This window comes from Astatotilapia calliptera, chromosome 13 (genome assembly GCF_900246225.1).
Source record: "Astatotilapia calliptera chromosome 13, fAstCal1.2, whole genome shotgun sequence".
NCBI classification, from domain to species: domain Eukaryota; kingdom Metazoa; phylum Chordata; class Actinopteri; order Cichliformes; family Cichlidae; genus Astatotilapia; species Astatotilapia calliptera.
In genome coordinates, this window is record NC_039314.1 from 27,699,528 (window position 1) to 27,723,795 (window position 24,268).

Sequence of the window (24,268 nt, forward strand, 5' to 3'; positions counted from 1 at the left end):
TTCCCACATTCGGTCACATTACAGCCACAAACATGAATCAATTTGATTGGAAGTCCACGTGAAAGACCAACACAAAGTGGTGCACACATGGGAAGTGGAATGAAAATCATACATGATTCCAAACATTTTTTACATGGATTTTACATTTTGCAGTTATTTATTTGTAAAAAATGTTTGGAATCATGTATGATTTTCATTCCACTTCCCATGTGTGCACCACTTTGTGTTGGTCTTTCACGTGGACTTCCAATCAAATTGATTCATGTTTGTGGCTGTAATGTGACCGAATGTGGGAAAGTTCAAGGGGGCCGAATATTTTTGCAAACCACTGTAAAGGAGGCAATGCTACATATCTGTTTAATTTACATGAATCAATTGGAGTCTATGATATAGATTGACAGATTCAAACCAGTGTGGTGCAATTCCTTTAATTCTGCACGATCCCTGTAGTAAAACATTGTGGTGATTGGTGTTGAATGCTTGCACTTATTTCTAGCAGGACAACGATTGGGCAGCACTTATAACCCCCTTTAATGGAAGCAGTAGTGCATTTGCTCTGGCATCCATTTCCTTTTTTCTTTGATGAAACTTTAGGCAGCATATTTTTCAGAGGCCTTTTTTGGGTCACAAAAAGCGCTACAAGTTGCCAGTCCTGCGGCACAGCGGAAGTCTTGTGTAAACGGCTGCTCCTGGAGTCTAGTAATTATTTCCTTTTGCCTTTTTTCTTGTCCTCGTTACATTAAAGAATGCTGTTGACAACACATTTTCACGAGGTTTACTTTTGCTTTTGTTGTTGCAGCTGTTTTCTTTTACTTGCTCTTCTCTTTATTGGCTACAGTCTTTTTGTAAAATATAATGCATAGCTGTTCAGAATTAAAAACAATGAGGATAAAAAGACTTGTTCAAATTATACAAAATGTCTTCTTTTATTCTAGACCCTTTCATTCATTATGAGAGTGGCTGATACATGCTTCACATAAAAGAGGATCCGAGCTCACTCAATTCAAAAACTGACCTCCTGTTTCTGTCTTGTGTTTATCTGTTCTGTTCTTATCATTTTCTTAGTCTTTTTCCAATTAGACAAAGTAACCCTTGTTATGGTATTAACATAATTGGAAATCCATCTGTACAGATACAGTCTGAAGGGCAGAGTTAGTTCAAAGCACTGTAATGCCAGTTCTCATGTTCCCCTCAAGAGCCTCACTAGCAACTTGACATGAGAGCTTTTGTATAAAATATGGATTTTGTTTAATTTTCTCCTCAGGATACCTGGTAAAGAATGGCTGTGATATGCTCTTTAACAACTTTGTCCAAAATAATGTTGTTAACATTCAATGTCTAATAGAAATTTACTAGTAATATTTAAAAAAAACTGACATGCACATTTCAAAATAATAAATAAATGCTGAAATGTGTCCCTTAGAAACCCACAGTCGACTGTGAATGTTGCATAGACCAGTTCTTAGAAGATGATGACGAGGATACTATATCTGTATACCAGATACAGCAAGCCTCCACTTCAGCTCACCAGTGATAAAGACTCATATGAGCTATATTCTTTAAATACACAGGAGCTTTTTTTTTTTTTAAGTCATTTTATCTCATCTAGCAACCATTTCAGTATATGAGGTCAAAGACCAGGTCATGCATTGAACTTTGGGGGCTAGGCCTCTAAAATAATAAATTTTCCAATCCACATCCCATATTTGTCTATAGCACAATTGTGTCATCAGGATTCATTCTAGACAGCACCACAAAGCTGAACTGAGCCTTTTTTCATACCTTTGATTCTCTTCTTCCTGTTGAAGATGTACTCAACAATTCATGTCTCTGTCCATGAAAGCAATCCTGCCTTTGTTTGAGAGTTCATACAGAGGGTAACACAAGAGAACAGCAAAGGTCATCACTTTAGGTTTGAATGAATGCAAATCACATTCCACTCTTTTCTGCTGTGAATACCAAGTTTCCTTGTGTGATCATGTATTATCTGATATCACAACTGGCAGAATAGGCATCTTTTTTCTTCATATTACCCTAATCTATCTTTGAGCTGGCACATTTGCTTTGTATCAGTCCTTATCAACTTTCGCTTAATGCCGATTTACATTTAATTTGTATTTTGTTTGGTTAGAGAAATTTTAGTCCTCAGAGATGCATATTTTTGTATATTTTCACAAACAGCAGAACCAAAGCAATCAGTTGAAAATAATCACCTGTCAAGTGTAACACTGGCTAAGGATTGGATTGCTCTCTCTGGGAGAGCTGCTGCCCCGTGTGAAGGACTCCGAGTATCTGCGGATCTTGTTCACCAGTGATGGGAAGGTGGAGCGTGAGATTGGCAGGAAGATTGTTGCTGCACTGGTAGTGATGTGAAGGCAAAGCTTTCGATTTACAAGACCGCCTACAGTCCAAGTAGGCTTTGTTTGTTTTTCTATCATTTTTGAAGATAACTTGAATATTTAAAAAAATTGCACGTACCAGTCAAGTCATGGCTGGAGATGCGCTTTTCAGGTTAGTGCGGCTATCTTCCCTTTCAGACTGTACTGCAGCCTCAGTTTATGTGCAGATGTATGGCTGAAAGTAACTATCCCTAATGGCATACTTTTCTGTTGCTGAAGCTACATCTCTAACCAGTAGAAGTGCATCCCAGTCACTCACACAGATGCAATGAGGCTGGTGTTATGTTGCTGAGGTAAGCACTGGTTGAAGTGTTGAGAACTTTATTATTCATCAGTTATCATTATTTGTCTACTCTTGTTGGTAACATGATGTTAGCTGCTCCCCTGCTGTGTGCATGTGGGATTTGTTCATACAAATTTACCAACTCTCTACCATTTATCCACAAATAATACCGCATTCTTGCTATTTAAAAAATCTATGGATATACATTATTATCATTTAATATTTTGCCCTGAAAATGTCATGTTGTGACAGAAAGATTAATTTCATGGATGTCAGAGGTTGAAATAAGCCATCTCGGTTGGGTGTTCGGGCTCAGCCTCAAAGACGAGGCGAGGAACTCCAAGAATTGGTCCTCCCTCACATCAAAGAAGCCAGCTGGTATTGTTGGCCATCAATATGCCTGCTGGGCTCCTCCTCTTGGAGGACATGCCCAGTTGGGAGGACACCATGGGGTAGACCCAGAACTCACTAGAGAGATTAGAAATTTCATCAGGCCTGCTAGTGTGCCAGGGTTCTCCAGGAGGAGCTGGAATATCGTGTTGTGTAAAAGGACATCTGGTATACCCTGCTTAGTATGGCGGCACTGCAACCTGACTTTGATTAAGTGGAAGAAAATGGATGGAAGGAAGCGAGGCAGTTCAGGAAACAGATGGACTTTTGATAGGATTTGAACATTTTTCTTTTAGCTAAATGTTTACTTCAAAGTCCTTCATCATCAGTAGGGGGGAAATAATCCTCTAAAAATTGGTAATGCCCTGTAATATAATCCCTTTCTGCCGTAGGGTTTGTTTTGATTAAACTCAAATTCGCTCATAGAACTTGGGGGTATCTGGGCTTTATGTGGACTCTTCATATCTATAAAATATGAAAACATTTCAGATTTTATGACTAATCATTTGCAACAATCTCCGTGGTGCTTTCTAAGGCTGGGTTACATAATACTGAAAATGGAGGCCCAAGTTAGAGAACAGAAATCCATCAGAAGACAAATTTGAATTCCATTTCAGAGAGTTTTTTTTCCCTCAAATCGAGTTTTACAGCATTTAAGAACATTCAGGGAAAGGTTTGAATTAAGGACTGTTTCCAAAATGCATACCTTTCCCTGACAGGAACCCCTGTTTGCTAGGTGAAACATTACAGCATCTGTTTTGTCTTGGCAGCATTTGTTTTGCCATTTCCTGTGTTTCAAACAGACTACTTCTCTCTAAAAATAATTGGTTTGCAGGCTCTGTGATGCTGCTTTCAAGTGCACCATGTAACCAGCTTTTGCTGTAGCCAGCTTTTTCCTTCGTTTGAATTCAGCTGGTCTTGCACTCGAGTGAGTTCGGTCACAAATAATGACACAATGAATCACAGAGCATGTTTTTGCTTTCAGTGGCTTTTCACAAATTATTTGAAAACCGAAGCAAAGACAACTACAAAAGGATATTGGAAGTAATGATATCACATCAAGTACAGCCGAAACAGATTCCGTTGTGCAAACCAAATGTAGTCAGTAATCATAAATAAGAAATTACATTTAAAATTTTCATCAGTTGGTGGTTCATCCATCCATCCATCCATCCATCCATTCGCTTCCGCTTATCCTTTTCAGGGTCGCGGGGGGCGCTGGAGCCTATCCCAGCTGTCATAGGGCAAAAGGCGGGGTACACCCTGGACAGGTCGCCAGTCTGTCGCAGGGCTAACACATAGGGACAGACAACCATTCACACTCACATTCACACCTAGTGGCAATTTGGATTATCCAATTAACCTATTCCCACAAGCTGCATGTCTTTGGACGGTGGGAGGAAGCCGGAGTACCCGGAGAGAACCCACGCAAACACGGGGAGAACATGCAAACTCCACACAGAAAGACCCCGGCCTGATGGTGGAATTGAACTCAGGACCTTCTTGCTGTGAGGCAACAGTGCTAACCACTGTGCCACCGTGCTGCCCGGATTCTGCCTGGATTCAGTGTCTTTTTACTTTGCTGTGAAAGTTGCAACAAAACTTTAACATAAAAACTACAAAGCGATTATACTTTATCTATACACCGAAAAACAACATCTTTATACACATTTTTTTTCACTTCAGTTATTTCTAATCTATTTTCAGCCGCCTTCAAAGATGTTCGCAGTAGCACTGTTGATGTTTCTAATCATCCTTTGAACCCGTTTTGTGTGTTCCAATAAGGAATGGTGCATTGTTCAAGCAGTGAAATTACATTTTACATGCATAAGAATTTTAAATCCCACCATCAACATTTGGGAGATGAAGTGGCTGCCAGTTTCCAGAAGGTTATAATTTGAAATTCCTTTGTGTAGTATTATCCTTGGCAAACGCCTTCTTAAACATGCCCTCTAGCAGGATCAGCACAAGGGAGTGACTCTTAAGTGAGAAAATATTTCTAAAGGGACAAAAAAAATCATCGGAAACAGAAGGGAAAAGGGGTAAGTTTAATTATACGATTACCCTGACGGACTTTTGTGCTGCTTAATTTTGTCCAAAGGTCAAAGCTTTCACGAGACCGTTGTTCTTCAACATAAACTGCACGCTCTCTTGCATAAATCCTCCTCTGGCATTTGGGTGTTTTGCTAATTTTTCTGAAATTGGGATGTGATAAAACTGTCACCCATGTGGTACATTATTAGCTAAGCCATTGTTTCCCTTGTGTTAATTTTCCAAAGGGCACTCCAGAATCTCAGGCAAAAAATAAAGAACACTCAAGATGGAAAATGATTGTCTAGAATAAAGATGATATGCCAAAAAGAAAAATCATTGTAAACAAATACCGTTCTGGTATTAAAAAAAAAAAAAAAAGAAGATGAATATCAATAATGTTTTTTAAAATTCCCATTAGACTTTTTTTTTCCATCACATCATTCCATTTAAAATCCTCTGCAAGGCAGCTTCACCATGAACACATGAAAGAAGCTAGTTCAACAACTTTAGTGAGCCAAGTAGCTGCCTAGCAACCAGCTATTGGCTAGCTCCTTGCTGATTTCATTGTTCATCCCCAGAGGTTGGTGCTGAGGTAAAGGCCTGAAAAGGTCAGGTCCGGTCAGAGCTTCTAGGGCATGGTGCATTTGAGTGTTGTCTGATTGAAGTCTTTTGATTTCCATTTATAGGTACAGCTGGTTGCCAATAGTGTAGGGTATACTTGGTTCCTTCATAATTGGATGACCATACTGTTTGTAACATTTCTCTTGTCCTTGGTATAACCTAAATAACAACTTGTAATCAGCATTTTATTTCATCCACAAGATGCTTATGGTCATGATGAAACTGTGTGCAGACCAAAGTACTTCCAGATCAAATTTTTGAAAAAAAAAAAAAGGAAAACTATAGCATAAACTTCCTTACCTATTCAATTTAACGGATATCTGTGCATAGAGTACAGGTTGCTAGAGGTAAAAACTTGTTGCCTGTCAAAGTCGGTGATAGCCATTAAATTGTTTAATCCAAGTACCTTGATACCCCTTTGGCATCAAGATAAGTAAAAGCGATATCCCCTGAATCTTATTCTTGACTGTATGAAAAAAAATCTAACATCTAATCAATGTGACTAAGAGGGAATCATTATGCACAGAGATAAGTGGTCTAAGTGATAAAGTGTTAATATTTAAAAAGGGAGAAATTCAAAGAGAGAGTGTGTAAAACAGAGAGGGGGGCAAAATAAGAAAAAGATAAGGGTTGGATTCGAGCCTTATCTCACTGTTAATGGTATTTCCAGAAGAGCTGAAGTGAACAGGGAAGACTTCACCAACCTGAGGTGTTCCTCCTATAATTTGGGCAAATCTATGCATTATCGCTCTGTTTATGGTCTTTTCTCTTCACTCGTTCCCTCCTGATTGTGTCTGGTTAGTGAAAGATCATGGTTATGATGACAAAAATACCTCAGAAATTGTCTGCTGAGTATAAAAAGGTTAGTTTTCTGTGAATCAATTTTCGTTTAGTTTTTTCCATCATGGAGTATGACACCTGCTGTCAGTTTGGAATCACAGTGGCTTCAGCTGACATGTTTACTTGTTTCAATTATTTGTAACAGCCAGTTCAGAAAAACGTAGCAAAGGCAATAAAAAAAATCTGCCTGTCCTAGTTACAAATGTGACTTGTACATTTCGTATTCTAGTCAACATATAAGCTTTTGAACAACATAGAAGTAATTAATATACTTTTAATTAACTTAATTCTTTGACAATGGCTTCATGACTTCTGTGTTTGACAGTAGGAATGTTTGACATAAAGATCAATGTCACATTGTATTCATTGCATGGATATATTATATGTAATTAATGTGTATAAAGATTTCATTAAATTCGTCAGAGTGCTTTTATTAGAGAATATGGTACGTAAAGGCAGATAGAGGAGGACCAAGGTGAGAGAAATGAAAGAAATTGGCTTTCTTTGTTGTTGTTTTTTATTTGAGGGCCAGTGATCAGTAAGAGCTTTGCATTATTAAGTAACCTCTTGTCTCTCGTGAATGAGTCGGGATGTAAGTGAGGTTTCAGAGGAGTGATGGTGAGACGGAAGCAAGGGTTTGCAGCATGGCCTGTATGTAACTTTCAGTGTGATACATGTCAGAGAAGCTCGGCAACTGGAAGCACTGAACAGCTAGAAGCTGCAAACTTACATATACGTGACATATGCAGAAAAGAAAATGCAATGATTGATTTTCTCACTGAAATGAGCTGCTATCAGAAGTCATCCAGTTGAACTGGCTTTGGAAATGCTTGCAAAAGGAACATGCTCCTCTTCACCTTAGAAATTTGAGGCCTGCTCCAAAAGCTCATTTAGTAATTATATCTCTGTAAAGGCAATTTTCAGAAATTAAACTGGAATTGCATCAGACCACAATTACACAATCACAGAGGAGACACAGGAGTATCTTGAGCAGTAAATGGACTATGTGCCTCCTGTTTATTAGACAGCACAGGCAATTTAATTTTGGGTTAATGGTGACCAAATAATTGGCCTGTTGTCACAGTCCTTGTTTACATATATTTAATAATCATTAGTATGTACTAAGTGGAGGCCTTAGTGGAGCTCAATCTGATCTCTAAACAATTTCTTCCTTCCAAAATGCCTTCATATACTTTGAAATACAAGATATTTGTGTGTCCCTCATCAGCCACAACAGTTGATTTGGATGCTGTCTCATTAGTTGGCTGATACTAATTGTAATCAGTCGCATAGATATGACCAGTAGGTGCACTCTTATGTACTAGCAGACTCAGTAGGCAGTTGTCATCTATTCTAAGCATTGTTAAACACAAAGCAACCAAGAATATGTAGGAGTCGTCCAAATGCAGTACAATGGAAAAACCTAGTCGCCCACCCTTATCCTTCTCTAAATGTTACCTCCTTTTTTGTCATTTTTTTCTTTTTTTCTGTTCTTTATTTTGCGTTTTTGGACATTAACCAAAAGCTTTTTTTTTCATATTCTGCAGCAATATTGTCTGCAATAGACAAAATGGTAAAATCCGCAGGACGATCTTGAATATAATCCAACTTGCCTTTGACTAAGACTAAATGTCAAAAAGCCAAACTATGTAGACCAAGTCAAACAGATGTGAAAGAGTTTAAATATTTAAGTCTTTTTTACCAGCTGGACGTTGTAGAGCTGTCCTGGTTGACACGCCTCTACAATGTTGCGTGGAGTCCAGGGGCAGTACCCTGGCAGACCGGGGTGGTGGTCCCCATCTTTAAGATTTAAAAATAACTCCAGTACTGGGTGTTATTTTTGACTCTGAGCTTGGTTTTATCCCACATGTTAAACATGTAACCAAAATTGGATTTTATCATCTAAAAAATATAGCCAGAGTCCGCCCTATTCTCTCTCGGGCCAACACGGAGATGCTGATGCATGCTTTTATTACCAGTCGCATTGATTACTGTAATGCCCTGCTCTCTGGTCTTCCTAAGAAGAATATTTCAACTTTACAACTCTTGCAAAACTCGGCAGCTCGTGTGCTGACGAAGACCAGAGGGCGGGCCCACATTACACCGGTTTTAGAATCGTTGCATTGGCTCCCCGTGTGTTTCAGGATCGATTTTAAAGTTCTTTTATTGGTTTTTAAATGTCTTAATGGTCTTGGGCCTTCTTATCTCTCAGATCTGCTTTTACCATACGAACCCTCGTGGACCCTGAGGTCCTCTGGTACTGGCCTTTTGATTGTCCCTAAAGTCAGGACACATACTCACGGAGAGGCAGCTTTTCAGTGGTATGGTCCTCGTCTGTGGAACAGCCTGCCGGAGGAGCTCAGGGCCGCAGAGAACGTACATGTTTTTAAGAACAGGCTCAAGACCCACCTTTTTAATTTAGCTTTTACTTAGCGTTTATTTATTTTTTATGCTTATTTATTCTATCCTGTTATTCTATTATTAATTTAGGATTTACCTAATATTTTTTGATTTTATTCTTATTCCTTTTTTAATCTTCTTACTCTATTTATATTTATATTTATATTGTATCCTGTTCTTATTTATTTTATCATTTTACCCTGTATATATCGTATTGCGTCATATCTCCAGTGTTTCCTCGGAGGGCGCTCTCTGCACCGGGGCTGTTATTGACCGTGGCTGCTGGGTCTCTGGGGTCCTCTCAGCCTGGTTGGGGGGCTCCTTGGCCTCCCTCCTGCTGTGTGCGCAGCCCGGAGGCTGCGGTCTGTGACCGGTTCTCTGTTATAATGTTTCCTCACTTGGCTCATGCGAGCCCAGCCCAATTTTTACTCTTTAAGTGTGCGCGTGTGTGTATGTGTGTGTGGGTGGGGGTGGGGGGATATATGTGTATTGAGAGTGTGGGGAGTGAGTTGGAGGGTGGGGTGGGCTGCTTTTAACTATGTAAAGCACTTTGTGCTACATTTTTTCTGTATGAAAAGTGCTTTATAAATAAAGATTGATTGATTGATTGATTGATCTCTCGGCTGGCCTGGAAACGCCTTGGTGTTCCCCCGGATAAGCTGGAGGAGGTGGCTTGGGAGAGGGAGGTCTGGGCTTCTCTGCTTAGGCTGCTGCCCCTGCGACCCAGCCCAGGATAAAGCGGATGAAGACGGATGGATGGATGGATGTTCCAAAGAGACCTTACAAGGGAGTTATCAAAATGCCTGTTACTCTACATTTAAAGGAGCCAACTCAGATAGCATGGCTATCCAACCAGGATACCATTGAGGCACCTTGACAGGAAGGTATTCAAAGCAACGAAGAACAGGAGACCTCAGAGTAGTCTCCTGTTTTTCACTGAATGGATATCTTCTGGGATTCAAATGCTTGACTAAGGATTGACTAAGGATCAGGACACTGTGCTTACATCACTGCCTCTGTGACCCAGTTCCATAAGTAGTGGTGAATAGTAGGATTATATGGAGATAATAATGGGTTTAGATGTTCTCAAAAGAACATTTGTCATGCTAGAGTTCCTATGACACTGTCCTCCATATACCTAATACATACAAAAAAAAACTGTATGGATAGGTATGCTGGCAAAAACTTCCAAGACAGCCTTTGGTAGAACATGTCCATAGATACACATACACAACAAGAAATATAATACACACAGTTTCACACTGTGCCTGCTTGAGACACACTGCCCTAGATGCATTTCAAACAACTAGTCTGGAAAAATGAGAGAAGAGACTTCCCTTCATACCAAACAAAGCCATATTTTCATTTCAATCTTCTGTCCCATCAAGCAAGAGAGGAATGAATAGCAACGCATACAACGAGTGATATGTAATGTCATTAAAGTAGAAAAGTAATAATCTCATGCCCACTTTAAAGTGAAGACTGTGATTTGTATTTGGTTACCCGATTAAACAAGCTGAGAGTTGCTATTAACCCTTTAAAGCCGGTCGGAAGTGACGTCTTTTTTGCAGAAATGTAGTTTTTTACCATCAGGGCCTCATGAGCATATACTGGTGTTTTTAAAAGTTATGTTTGACTTTATGACTTTCTGTATCGTTCCTGGGATGCTTAAAACTCAAATTGCACTGCTGGAAATAGTTTATTTTGATGCACATGCTGCTTTTTTGCAAATTTGCACTATAATATTTATTTTTGTTTTTCCTGCAGTATATAAAAATTGGTGTATTTCAAAAATAAAACTATGAAAACACTCAAAATAAATTCCCTGTGGTGGGAAACTATTTTGTGCAACTTTTTTGTATTTACAGTTTTGAGGGATAAGCCTCAAATATATGTTAAAAAAAACAAAAAAGATTTTCCATTTTTTTGTAGTTTATTGCACTTTTTTTGCAATTTATGTAATTACTATGCACTTAATGCATATGTATTATTAAAATTGGGGCTATAATGGTTGTATTGATATATAGCAACTTGAAATGCTCCCACAAATGGCACTACAGCATGTAAAAAATATAATATAAGCTCTGGCGGACTTGGCTCTATGGTAGGTCTTAAAGGGTTAAAGCCCAGCAGACACATTGGAATTGATTTAGGATTTGATTAATCAAATTTTGTACCTTCTTTGATTTCCACAGTAACAATTCCTAAAGTTAATTATTCAAACTAATCCTAATTTAGACTAAATGGTCTAAATGACTTGCCAAGGAAAGTTAGACATTTGTTTGGATCATTTGTCTTTTAAAAATAAAATCATGGTGCATCTTTGGTATCTAAATACAATAGAAGAGGGTTTTTCATGCATTTCTTTTAGTCACTGTGGACTGGATCATGCCAAAAGAGTTCTTGGACATAATCATTGACGAACTCAGCTGCTTGCCCCTAATTCCTTTCCTTTCAATCAGTATTATAGGGTCAGACTAAAGCCATGCTGAAACACAACTCTACCTGTGATTTCTGGTGCACACCACTAAAGTGTTATGACAGTATCATGCATGGTTACTTTGTTATAGCACTGACAAAGTATTTCCACAGACATCCAAACAGTCAAACATAATACCTGCCAAAGTACTCACAGCTTCCTGGTAGTTTCTGGTGTTCTCATCAGGACCATCACACCCAGAGAAAATAATACCAGGTATGCTGTAATAACACTTCTATTCTTCTGTTAAAGTTTTCCACAAATACTTAACTTCTAAACTGCTTTTCTCACACTGGATCCATGTCTTTAGTCACCAGTTCATGTGTTTTCACACTTCCCTTTACAGAAATTCATCATCCTCTGGGCGGCATATTTATATTTATCCCAGGCTTTGTGTTGCTTTGTACACTTCAGAGAGAAACACATGTGCTTACACACATGCATGCATGTACTTGCTTCCTGTTTTCTTTTAATTAATGACTGTGGTGTTAATTAGAAGGCATGGAACTCTTCAATACCCTCCCACAGTCTCTCATCCATTCTCATATTCACTCCTCTGAGCTTCATAAGGCAACACTTTGAAGTGTTTTGATCTCAGCAGCAAACGGCATAGGCAAACAAAAAACAGAGTTTGAGGGATACAAGAACTTCATAAACTGCACAGTCCTAAACATGATACAGAAGGATATTGCAGCTGTTTATGGTGCTCCTGGCCATTTAACCGGGATGCTTTGTCTGTTCAACTGTGCACAATTGTGCGTATTGTCTTCTCTCTTGCCTTTTTAAGTATGTTTTAACAGTGGCTAGCATTCACTCTTGCTTCCCCTGTTCCACCTAATGAGCATGAAACACGGGCACTGTCACCATGTTAAGCCTCCTTTCTTTTAATTATCTTTCTTCACATCAGTTGGGTTGACAAAGGTTGCCTCTCGTCGAAGTTTAGTCGGCTTAGCACCATGGAGGGATGTTTGGTAAAGAGAAAATGTCCATCTGTGGTGTAAGTGACCTGTTGACATGATATACTTTTACTGAAATGTTTGATTTGAGTTAGGCTTCGTCTAGCCGGAGTTTCATATGCTAACTTGGTTTTCTCCTTGGGCATCAAATAACGGCATTTTCTTGCAAGTTGCTGTTTCACAGTTAATAAGCTGTTGGCTGTATGTTGAGCTTTAGGCACCAGACTACTTGATTAGGTTTAGGAAAAGGTCATGTCTTTAACTATTTGACACTTAACCAGTGACACATGTGTGCTTAAAGCGGTCCTGAATAATCATCCATATGTGACAATTTGTGAATGAGACCCTTCTTACCATTGCCATTACCCAGTGCATCAGGGATTTGCCAAGGTACACCTTGGCATATCTGCCAGCCACTTTGACAAAGCAGTAGTATAAAGAACAGCCAGTGAAATCACGCTCACCTACATCTGCCCCGGCAACGTTATATAAAGTTGTGGAAACGTTTATCATTTAAAATGAATTTCGTCAAACTTTTGAAGCCTGATTTAGATCTCATCTTTAAAACAAAGCAACTGTATTTGTTTGTGTTTGTTTTGTTCTCCCGCTCCCACACAGAACATATTTGGCATCACACACTGAGATGCTAAAAGCTGAGAACAACAAACTTGGAGGAGAGGTGGCAAAACTGTTGCCTTGACAAACAATGGGATCTTTGAGGCCTCGTGATGTCTCCTTATGTGATACAAGACTTAACCAGTTACCAACAGGTTATATTCATATATAAAAGAGAAGTTGCCAAGCACCTGTATGTCCTTTTGGAGATAAATCACTGTCCTGCAACAGGTGCATGGATGAATTTTTGTTTCAAACCTATGAGGTTTTGGTTAGACTCTGAATGTATGAATGAGAGTTTCCATGTATATATACAGCAACTCACAGCCACGGGTTTGCAATTTCTGCTGATTTATCACAAACAGATCCAACTGCAGACAGACTGACTGTCTCATTGCTGTTTCATTGCTTTCTTGATGCATCAAAGTTGCTTTGAAGATAGCAACAGAGTGCGTGTGCTTGCAGACCTGGTCCCTGCGTTGGAAGCAGCCATTTTGGAGGCAATGAAATTCCAATTAAATTGCACATGATTGCAGTCATTTTGATCATACCGTGGTCTCCAGCCAGCGTTTTCCTTAGACTTGACTGTAGCATTACAACATTCCTATATTGATTTCATGTAAATTTTGCTCAGCTCAGTTCCTCATAACATAGTCACGATATGCTGAACTGGTTTAAACTAACTGTATTTGTGAAAATGCACAAAAGAGTTTCACGTATTGGTGAGGGCTATTCAGCATACACAGCAGCACTAAAACCGAGACAGGAACAGCACTGCTGCCACCGTGCTAACAGTGACAGCAATGGCAAGCACAGTTATGTGGAGATTTCTCACACTGGCTCCCTCCCCCAAGCCTTCCAACCCCCCTGCTGGACTAGATGGCAGTTGAGCATCTGTTACTAGACCACACCACTTACTTTGGCATATTTTGCATTACTTTGAGCAATTCGTATAAAAAAAAAAGTGTCGATCCATTATAGAGCATATAAGCATGCCATGTTTGGCAGTCTTCACAGAATTCTATCATTTTTTTTTAATCCATGGTTGAATAAAATCACTCGGATTGTTAGGGCCTGCACATAATCATCACATGCCGGTCCACATTCCCCTCGCGGCAGTACCAGTAGTTCTGATAAAGCTGCTGAATGTTTATAAGTATAGACTTCACACAGTGTCTGCTGTGAAGCCTGCAGTGTGCTTAGAAACTTCTCATTACACCTGTGCTTTTTCCGACTGTGAACCTGAAAAAGGCAGATTGACAGTATGTCAAGTGATTGATAAAAAGTGTCAGGATCTCACCACCACCAATTTCTTCTAATGCCTTACAGCTGTGAGAAGCTCCTCCAAAAATCAAGCATTTTTTTAGTTTTCAGAGTGTCACTTGACAATACACTCAAAACCTGCATGAGCGAGCTGTGTATCAGTGAGTCACAGCTCCACCCAAAGTACTTTAACTCCATTTTCAAACCAGTTCAAGATTTAAGCATTTTTTTTGTATATACATACGAGTTTCATTCAAAGTTTGCATTCATTGCCACAACACTGCTATGTCTTTACTTATTTCCAAAAGTAAAGACATATGTACCAGCAGCATGCGCAGGCGAATCACCCCACTCTAATTGATTAAAGAACTGAAAATCACAAAACAGGCTTGCTATCGTCATTCTGCTCCAAGCAAAAATCTTTAATATGCCACATTCCAGTTCTTGTAAGCTTGATGTCTATGCAGAGCTCCAGTGTTTTGTCTGGTTGGACAAAGATGTTCTCTCAGATTTCACTTGCAGGCATCAGTATTTTTGCTCTGCTGTCAGCTTGTCAGACCGGATGCAGATTGATTCTGTGAAACAAAGCTGCAAGGGTAATCTGGTGAGACATAGGGATACAGGTGGAGTAGAGATGAAAATTAAGGCATAATGAAAAAGAATTATTAGAAGATTTATCAATTTTTAAGTAATAGTGTGGTCAAATTTAAAGCAGCATCACTATGTCTGTTTCTTAGTTAATGTTTTGCATGGATGAGATGTGTATTTTCTGCAAGAAGGAAGCAGAGTACATTTGGCCAGAGGCAAAATTGATATTCCAGCCAAGTGCGACACCCAGTTAGGCCTCACGCCCTCATTGAAGTCTCTGTGCTTTCTATCTGTTCTGTAAGACAACGCTACACTTCCATGTGTTGATAAGGAGATGGTTATTGAGCTAAAATTAATTAAAAATACATCCTGTCTTTTCTTGGGATACTTTCTGAAGGGCAGCCCAAGCACATTTCAGAATTCATTAGCTGCTTAATGATCATTGCCAGACTGGTACTCTCACTAATGTGCCAATCATATTCAACAGTTTAAATTTCTTTAAAAGTCTGAGGGCTATCCAGAAACCATGGAATGTGTCTTCAGTTAATTTAGCACACGCAAGGAGAAAAATATCACTGCAGATTCAATGTCATTGGAAAGTTCATATGCATTTCAACAATGCTCTTGCACTTTGCCTTTGTAGGAGAAATTCTGCATTTTATTCATTGCATGGTGCATCTAATGATGTTCCTCTGACCAAACAAGGAAACTGAAAGTCATTAGCTGTGAAAAAGGTCAATGCACGCTGGATCCACCTTTTCTTCTGCAGCACCCATTGTGATTTTGCCTAGGACACATTTTTGCTAGTAGAGAGTTCTGCCCCTAAAGATCACCCCACCAATAATTTCTTCTTGTCAGTTTGCTTCCTTTGATGAGGAGGCTGTACTCTCTTTGTAGCTCTTATGTTTACATCATTTTAAGTAAGAAGAGAACTGTAGAAAAGATCTAAAAAACAAAAATGAGCATGCAGAATTATTTTTAGTCCCAGATGAAGGAACATAGTAGATACTTCTGTTCATCTGGACGTAGCGTTTTCAGTTGGAGAAATATTTCATCATCGTCCAAGTGGCTTCTTTAGTCTCAGGTGACTGCAGGTTTCCCCAACCTTTTAAACAGTACCTTTGCACAATGACTGAAACTAGCACCACTGACTAACAATGAGCTATGAGATCAGTTTCTTGATTATCTTCATCTTGATATGCTAATTGTCATGACCATTGGTCAACAACCACCAATCAAAGACCATGAGTACCATTCACAGAGAGTTGGGGAATGGCTGCAGTCACAGAATTGTATGATGGTTACCCTTAGGCCCCTCCTCGATTCAGAGATGGTCTTTCCCTTTTCACGTAAATGGCCTCCTTGACTCCGCGCTCAAACCAGCGTTCCTCCCTGTCCAGGATGTTACATCCTCATCATTGAAAGAGTGTCCACTGGCCTGTAGGTGTGAATAGACTGCAGAGTCCTGGCCTGATGAGTTAGCTCCTCTGTGTTGTGCCAACCACTTACCCAGAGGTTGTTTGGTTTCCCACTGAAACTTTTCTCTCATTGAAAATGTTACATCCAGATGAACGTAATTAAGTTTTTGGGATTTCCTCACCTGGATGTTTGAGCATGCATCAAGACATAGTGATGCTAAAGTTTTGAATGAGATGACTTGCACAATGTGGCTGATGAAGAAACTAGAGCAACAAGAAAAGCTCACATCACCAAGAAAAATAGTGACCGAACCTGCGACATGAGGGGAGATGTTATGTTCATTTCTAACTCTTTTGTTTTGTGACTCAGTGAGAGTAGCTATCCATGATTCACGGTTTAAAATCAGTCTTTATTGTGTGTGTGTGTGTGTGTGTGTGTGTGTGTGTGTGTGTGTGTGTGTGTGTGTGTGTGTGTTATACTGAACAGTGGTGTTTCCACTGTGTTCATGTATGTCTGAAACGAACCATTTCAGCTCCTTTCCACCAAACTTTAAAGACAACTCTCTCCTCTTATAGGTTGTCACTAAATTAACCATATCAGTGATATCTACAGGAAAAGCCACTGGGATTACTTTTACATGTGTCGACTACATATAAAAATAAGCAAAAACATAATAGGCCCTCTTAAATTAATTGAATGTATAAAGGTCATTTGCGTCGTTTCCCAGCTAGAGTTTTTGATTACTTGACTAATAATTATGTTCCTGTTTCCATCAGGTGTCGAGAAGGATACCAAGGAATCCGCTGTGACCAGTTTCTGCCCAAGACTGACTCCATCCTGTCGGACCCAAGTAAGACGCACTTTGTTTTTCTTTTCTTTTTTTTAACCTCCAGTGGATACAGTGTGTCTAGATCTATGATACAATAAGTCCATAAACTCAAACGTATAATAAAGAAGTGAACACGAGAGAAAGAAAGCTCATTCTGAAAGGGTCTGGGTCCATAAGATCTATTTTTCAGACTATTGATCTACATCAAAAACCCAAAAGGAAAAATGAAATATTCACTAGCATATATTGAGAGTTACTGAGCATGTCCTTGCTGCCGCTCCTTGGTCTGCTATGCAAACCAGACATACTGTGTCAGTATGGTTCATACAGAGTAAAAATAGGAATCTTTTCAGTGTGTTTGACAGTTTACATTTAAAACTTGTCATACAAGCATATATCATATTCCTTCAGAGGTGTTATTAATCATGGCAGCAGCAAAGCAATCATGGAAGGGCTTTTCCCCTTGAGCGAAAATATATCTGGATATTACATTTAGTTTGTACCCTGAAATGCACATGCATTGTATAAAGTAGATTTCTTTTAATCTTAGCAGCTATTATTCTACTTGCACTGATTACTTTGTTTCCAGGTGAGTTTGACCTCCTGCTTTGAATTCCAGCAGGGCTGTGGGCTTAGAAATATGATACAATATGATTCCTCGTCAGATTCAGACAATGTTTTCTAATTTTTTGATTTTAGACAGGTGAAGACGCTGAGAAAGATAGATGAAAGCCAGATATCAACATATTCCACATTCTTGACAACAATCACCAGTAGTTCAACAGTGTTCCTTCTTTTTATGTTTAGGTAGCAATAATTTATAGAATATTCAGCATTCCAGCCTTGGCTGTCCTTCCTTCTAATGTTCGCTGCACTTTCTTTACACAAACTCATAATCTGTCCTCCTATTACCTTTTCATTTTCTCCTCTCTTCAGTGCCTTCTCAAATATCCTCTCTGAGTCAGACTAATGTCACTTCTCTCATTTCTTTATCTCCCAAACACACGGTGCTCTCAATGTCACACAGTTGAGGGAAGAACAAAAATTGCCCTAACTTATGTCCTTACTCCTCACTATCTATTCCATATTAATTTCCCAGGTCTCCTCAGCTCATTCCAAAAAATATGCAACCTTGTCACGCGGGCACTAACGTTGTGGCAGTACAATAGCTTATCTGTGACTTTTTTACTAACAAGCACCATGCTGTAATAGCACTATTTACCATAAATGGACAGAGATACGCCTTGGAATTTTTACCCCATAGACATCCAATGACCCAATGTCCAACAAAGGAGACTCACTGCAGTGTTATTAAAATCTAAATTCCCTGTTAGGAATATGAAGTGTTATACTTGATTGCAAAGGAGAATGAGACATGTTGATTAGATGTGGCGAATGCAGCATTATTGCTCGCTATTTGTTAATATCCTTTACTTTCCAGATCATTAATTAAGTCTCTGTAATGAGGTTTTTAATTCCAAATGAGTATTAGGGTAATTGTCCTTGTTAGAACAACAGCAGTGTTCACTGAAGTGACACCCATCGCTTTGTTTGTACACCAACCTACTGACCTGAATGTATTGGTAGCTAAGAAATGTTACCACCCCCATCACTTAGCTAAGCAATTTGTCAAATGTCAGAGAAAAACAGCTCCTGATTGTCATTCTGCTTTGTTGATCCAACTGAAGGCACATTAGACATGATGTTCATAGCACCATTGTTCTCTGAAACAAAGAGGAGGAGGGGGGGGGGGATACTGCAGCAGGTACTTGTAATAAGAGAACAAACTTATTTGATGGTATTTTGATAATTACCCCTTTGATCTGTACACTACCTGTAAATTTAATAAAAGCTTCCAGAAAAGTCTCGGAGAATTTGGTACACGTTTAAAATTAATATTATTTACAATATTCATATTACTTTTTAGCATGCACTATTAGTATTATTAATAGTACATGCTAAAAGGTCTATTAACTACACAACGGGAGACGAATATACAAAAAATACTTGTAATTTATCTCCATATAATAGATGGAAGTTAACAAGTGCTCCGAAACTCACCAGAAGTTTTGCTAGAAATAATATTACTAAGCTGTGAAACGAATTCAGTCAGTTAATTAATTGGGGATTGGATGTTCAGGTTTATTTCTGTTTTGGGTTTTTTTTTCTTTCTCTCTCTTGCCAGTGACATGCATGTTCAAGCAGGTTGAGGTCAGATGTCAGACTTGCACCTGTCCATGAGTAAAACTGTGCATAAGAGTGATTCGTGAATCTTTTTTGTACTTTCAGAGAAAAAACTGCATGCCCTTTTTGTTCTTTAGAAAAAATACTTGTAGGACATAATGTCCTCCAGGGGTGAAGGAATTAGCATTTAGGTGAGAAAAACCGAACTTTTACCTAACAAAGAACCACACGGTAACCATAGCTTCAAATTGGTTTTCTTATCTCACCTACTATTTCTCTCTGTGATAATAGCCAGGATTCTTCGAGGTGAATTTCCATACAAATTGTCTAAGCATTACCAAGCCATTATTGTGCATTGAGAGACCTCAAATTAAATTAATCCAGCACTATGAAAAAGGAAAACAGGGTCCTTTTAAAAAAAATGTTTCTAAATTATTCTGGCAAAGACAAACACACACAAAAAATAAAAATAAATAAATAAAATAAAAACTCCCACCTCCCCCACACCTTTCTGTTTGCTTTAACCTGCACTACTCCATCATTCACTTCTGATCTTTTTCATCTATTTTTGCTACTTTCTCCAATTCTGTGCCTGTCCTCAATTCCTTTTCTAAAGGAGAAAAAAAAAGATTGTCCTGCTTTCAGGTCATTCTCAACGGTTTCTATTTCTTTTTCAGCCAGCGGACCCATTTTTGACACATCTCTGTTTTCTGTTCTCTACAATGTTGTCTAGGCAATGGATTTCTTTTTTCAGTAACACCATCTTTTTTCTTTCTTTTCCCTGTTTTATTCAACTACGTTCTCCTCGAAAAGTTGGTAAGTGCAAAGTTGGAAAAGAAGAGTGGCAGATTGTGGCCTTTCTTCTTTCCTCAACCCTTAGATAATCTTGTCACAGCATCACTCTCCTTGACTCCTTTGCTTGTAGTTAATCAAATCCTAATTTCTCAGGTTACCTCTGTGTCTCGTGCTCGAGCTTGCCTCAGTGTTGACATCCCTGTTCCCTCTTCCAAATTTCCCTCCAGACAGCCCTCTCGCCCCCATCTGTCTCTTGCTAACCTCCTCCGTGCCATCTTTTGCTCACCACGCATCTTGTCCAAGCATCAGACCTTATCCCTTCTCCCCTGCCTACAGTTTTCTGTCCAACTCATCTCCTAACACTAAGTGGCAGGGCCTCAGATGGACTGAGGTTTGAATTGCGCCAGCTAAAAAGGTTCACCAGCAGGGCAGACAAACGCTGCCAAGGACCTCTGGCAAGCTGGGGTCTCGGTGGAAATGAAGGACGGGCACGAACGAGGAGGAGAGAGGCCGGATGAAAGTGCACGTCTTGTGAGGAGGGCTATCGCACTGTCTCAGGGTCTCCAAGGATGAAAGGAGTGCCGTGACTCCAGTGACTATACAAGCAAAATCACAAGGCAGCCAATGAGGAAGAAATTTTGTCTTCTGAAGGAAACGGGCACAATCATAAGTTGTATTATAAAGTATTGAATAATGGATGCGTAATCAAATGGAATATAAGAAATGGCATCAGCCAGGGTTACATTTAATAGATAACCTGGAGAGGAAGGAGGTAAAAGATCATGTACAACATCTTTATTAATATGTCGATATGATTAAGTTAATTATTATTATAATTTAAGCGACGATACATCAAAACACTGGGGAAGCTTTGAGAGTAAGAGCTGCCAGATTGATTTATTTTGCTCAGTAGTCAAAAGTAGAAATATTACTTTTGCTGTTAGATAAAACGTAGAAATGCAGCACATTCTCATTTCTTCTAAGTTAAATTTTTATATAACAGCTTCAAGCTAAACCATTTAAAACTGTGGGTAACCACTTAAAAGCAGCCACATGCAGCTCAAAATGCAAACCCAGAGAATTATAATGTAAACTCTTTTCAAATTATCAAAAGACGCAAAATATGCTGGAATAATATTTTATTCCTTGGAATTTCATTGTTTCAGTCTAGAGATGGGCAAACAGGAAACAATTATCTAGAATATTGTCTGTAAGTCAGTGGGAATGGGGAGTGGGCTGACAGAGAATTTTGCTCGTTTGGCTCTGTCCTGGTGTAAAAATACTACAAGCTGAAAAAAGTCAGCCTTTCAGTGTCGTATGAAATAAATGGCAACAGTATAACCATTTCAAAATAAGGAATGTGGATGTTGTGCACACCCATTCCCAGGTGGGTACAGGACAAGGTCACAAAGGGATGTGAGATGCTTTAATATTTTCTCTGGCAGAGAAATGATAGCACCTGGCAGTCACGATTTCTTAAAATATGTGGGAGAACTTGGAAAATACAGGGTTTAAAAAAATATGTGGTGTAATGAGGAGCCCAACTTAGCCAAGTCTAAAAGAATAAAGGCAAAACTTCCAAACTATACGGAGGCTGAGCACAGCTTATACGTGACTCACTGATGCACATTTAGTTCTCTAAATGCTGGCATGGCTTAACACTGTGCTTGTCACCCAACTTGTTTGACAGGATGTCTTTGAGATCAGAGATTTATTTAGGTTTCTCCCGAATCTGTCAAAGAGCAACAAAGGCTTTTTGTTGCCATCCTTACATGCAGTATGTCAAATCTTTTCATTGCTCAAGAAATTGAGTTCAAACTCTCTTCATTGTCAACAAAGCTTTTGTTGTTCAAACTGGAAGGTTGCAGTTTGGCACTACGTATCCTGAAGAACTTTTACAGTATTCAGGAACAACCACAGATGAGACCCAGACCATATTTTCTTTAAATAGTTTTAATCTCTTCTGGCTTCCTTACATTAATCTCCTTCTTTACTGCTTCCATGATCTACATGGCCTTTCAATTATTGTTCTGGCCACATTGAAAAACATATCGAAAGCTTCTGAACTGAAGGCCCGGGAGCCAAGACGCTGTAGTTTTACAGCGTTGTAAGGGAGACTCAGAATCAGCATATTTTCATCTATAGCACATGCATCATATCACACCCCACAGACGCAGTGAGAAAGATTTACTGAGTTAAACCAGAGAACAAATTTACTTCACACTATCTTTATGAGATCTGATTTCATGCTTTGCAGGTTTGTGCGCGCCACAGACAATAACAGTGCAGTAATCATGCAAGTCCAATTTCCAAAAGAATACAACCCTGTATTTCACATCATACTGCATGTTTCAATCCGTAAGATATAAAGGAAACATAAAACGTGTGATTTCTTTAAGCTTCCAGCTTTTATCACTGACCAACTGTTGAGGCAACAAAAATATGAGTCACCTTGTATAATTGTGGCTACAATAACGATCTGCTGAGCTTGTGATGAATGGTGTTTGTTCACCGCCGTGGAAATATCTGCGAACAAAAAGAGACCACAAACTGAAAATCGCTCATCAAATGTACATATGCAGTATTTTATAAAAGAACTACGCATGAATGGTATTTCAATCTAAGGCTCCATAGCCCCCAGTGAATGTTTCAGAAGCAATGGTCATTTGGTTTTCCTAGAAGTTAGACACGAAAACACAAACTTCTGTGTTCAGTTAAAATAAGACCAGACACATATTTATATACAGGCAATCGCAAAGTAATTTGTCATCTTCTGCTCCCACTGGGATTCAGGAAGAAGGCTTCTTTTCTAATATGGGTCTTCTCAGATCAATATCATTAAAAGAAACTAAAAATGCTAGCTCTGAAAGGAAAGCAATGTGTGTTTCCACTGGGCTGAAATCAGTCCTGAATGATCTGTCACCTGTAGGTGATTTTAATATTGCCTGTTCAGATATGGTCATTGCAATAAGATGCAATGTTGCTCCAGCTCTAGATGATTAAAGTCGTTCTTTGTAGGTGTTACATTATAGAACAGGCAGTATAGATGACTAGCTCGAAAAACATAGAGCAGTAAATGTCTAAGAAAGCAGAACAGTTAGCGCATACAACGCTTCTACCACATCCTTGGTTTACTCTTCTCAAGTGAAGCTGGCACATTTCTTTAAGTGAAGGTTTGTGTTTTTAAAGGGTGAACTGTGCCTTACATTTTTGCATTCATGTTTCTGCATGCTTGAGTCCCCTTCCTGGCATTGTCACACAGTTTCAGAAAGTGCAAAGTGGAGTCTCACGAGGCACCCTGTTGAATTTACACCATATGAAAGACAAGGAGGAAACGAGTACTGATACCAGCAATAGCTCTGGTATCAGCCCTCCTTATTACACTGACTCATTGTGGGAAGGTAAATCCATATCCTACCACAATATGGACAAAGAAATGTCAAGTCTGCATGACTGACAGCTTCACAATACCAAAGTCTGAGGGGGTCTGATCGAGTCTAGCGCTTAAGATGAGAAAGTTAGGAAAGTTGTATAGAGAAGCAGATTAAAAGCCTTTGAATCTTGGCTCAAGGATGTGATATATTTTACCTGAAAATATTTTTTAAAAAGATATCGCTTGCTTTGTATGGATCTCTACTTCTGAGGCACAGACTACTTTTAATTGGCATTTGTCTGGAGTGAAGAAAATGGCCACATTCACATCTAGACTACCCATTAAAGACAACAAAAGAATCCTCTTTTTGACAGCAGGTGTCTTTGAAACCAGATGAAAAGAATCCATCTTGCACATTTGTAATTTTCAGCATCTCCCCCTCTCACTGTGTGTTTGTTCGTGCATACATGCAAGAAGCTGCATGGGATTACAAATAGCGCAATAATCTATGAGCTTCTGTTGTTATCCTTCAATAATCAGGCAGCAATTACACTCAAATTAAAAAAAGAAGGTCCACTTCCATGGGTCCAAACCAGCACCAGAGTAAATATAAAGCTGAGCTACGTTTGTTGGTTACTAATGTAAGTGTCATTTTATGTAGTAAATGTTATAACATGTTAACTGACAAATGCTGTACGTCTCCTGTAGCTATAGAAAGTGAAATATTCTTCATATGTAAAAAGTGGCTTTGTTGACTGCGGCCCACAGTTCCACACACGGTGTTGGCTCTCTGGAATAGC

At 39.1% G+C, this 24,268-nt stretch overlaps 1 protein-coding gene across 2 annotated transcripts in view; it reads left to right on the plus strand.

Moving 5' to 3' along the window:
* The window catches only part of nrg3a (neuregulin 3a), a 344,868-nt gene that overhangs the window by 256,226 nt on the left and 64,374 nt on the right, over positions 1 to 24,268 (plus strand). Inside the window, exons 3-4 of one of the 2 annotated variants that reach the window (XM_026189294.1) lie at positions 17,064 to 17,137; positions 20,114 to 20,116. In XM_026189294.1, the coding sequence (XP_026045079.1) occupies positions 17,064 to 17,137; positions 20,114 to 20,116 (77 nt within the window). The remainder of the gene's footprint in view (positions 1 to 17,063; positions 17,138 to 20,113; positions 20,117 to 24,268) is intronic. The other variant, XM_026189295.1, reaches the window with a different exon arrangement.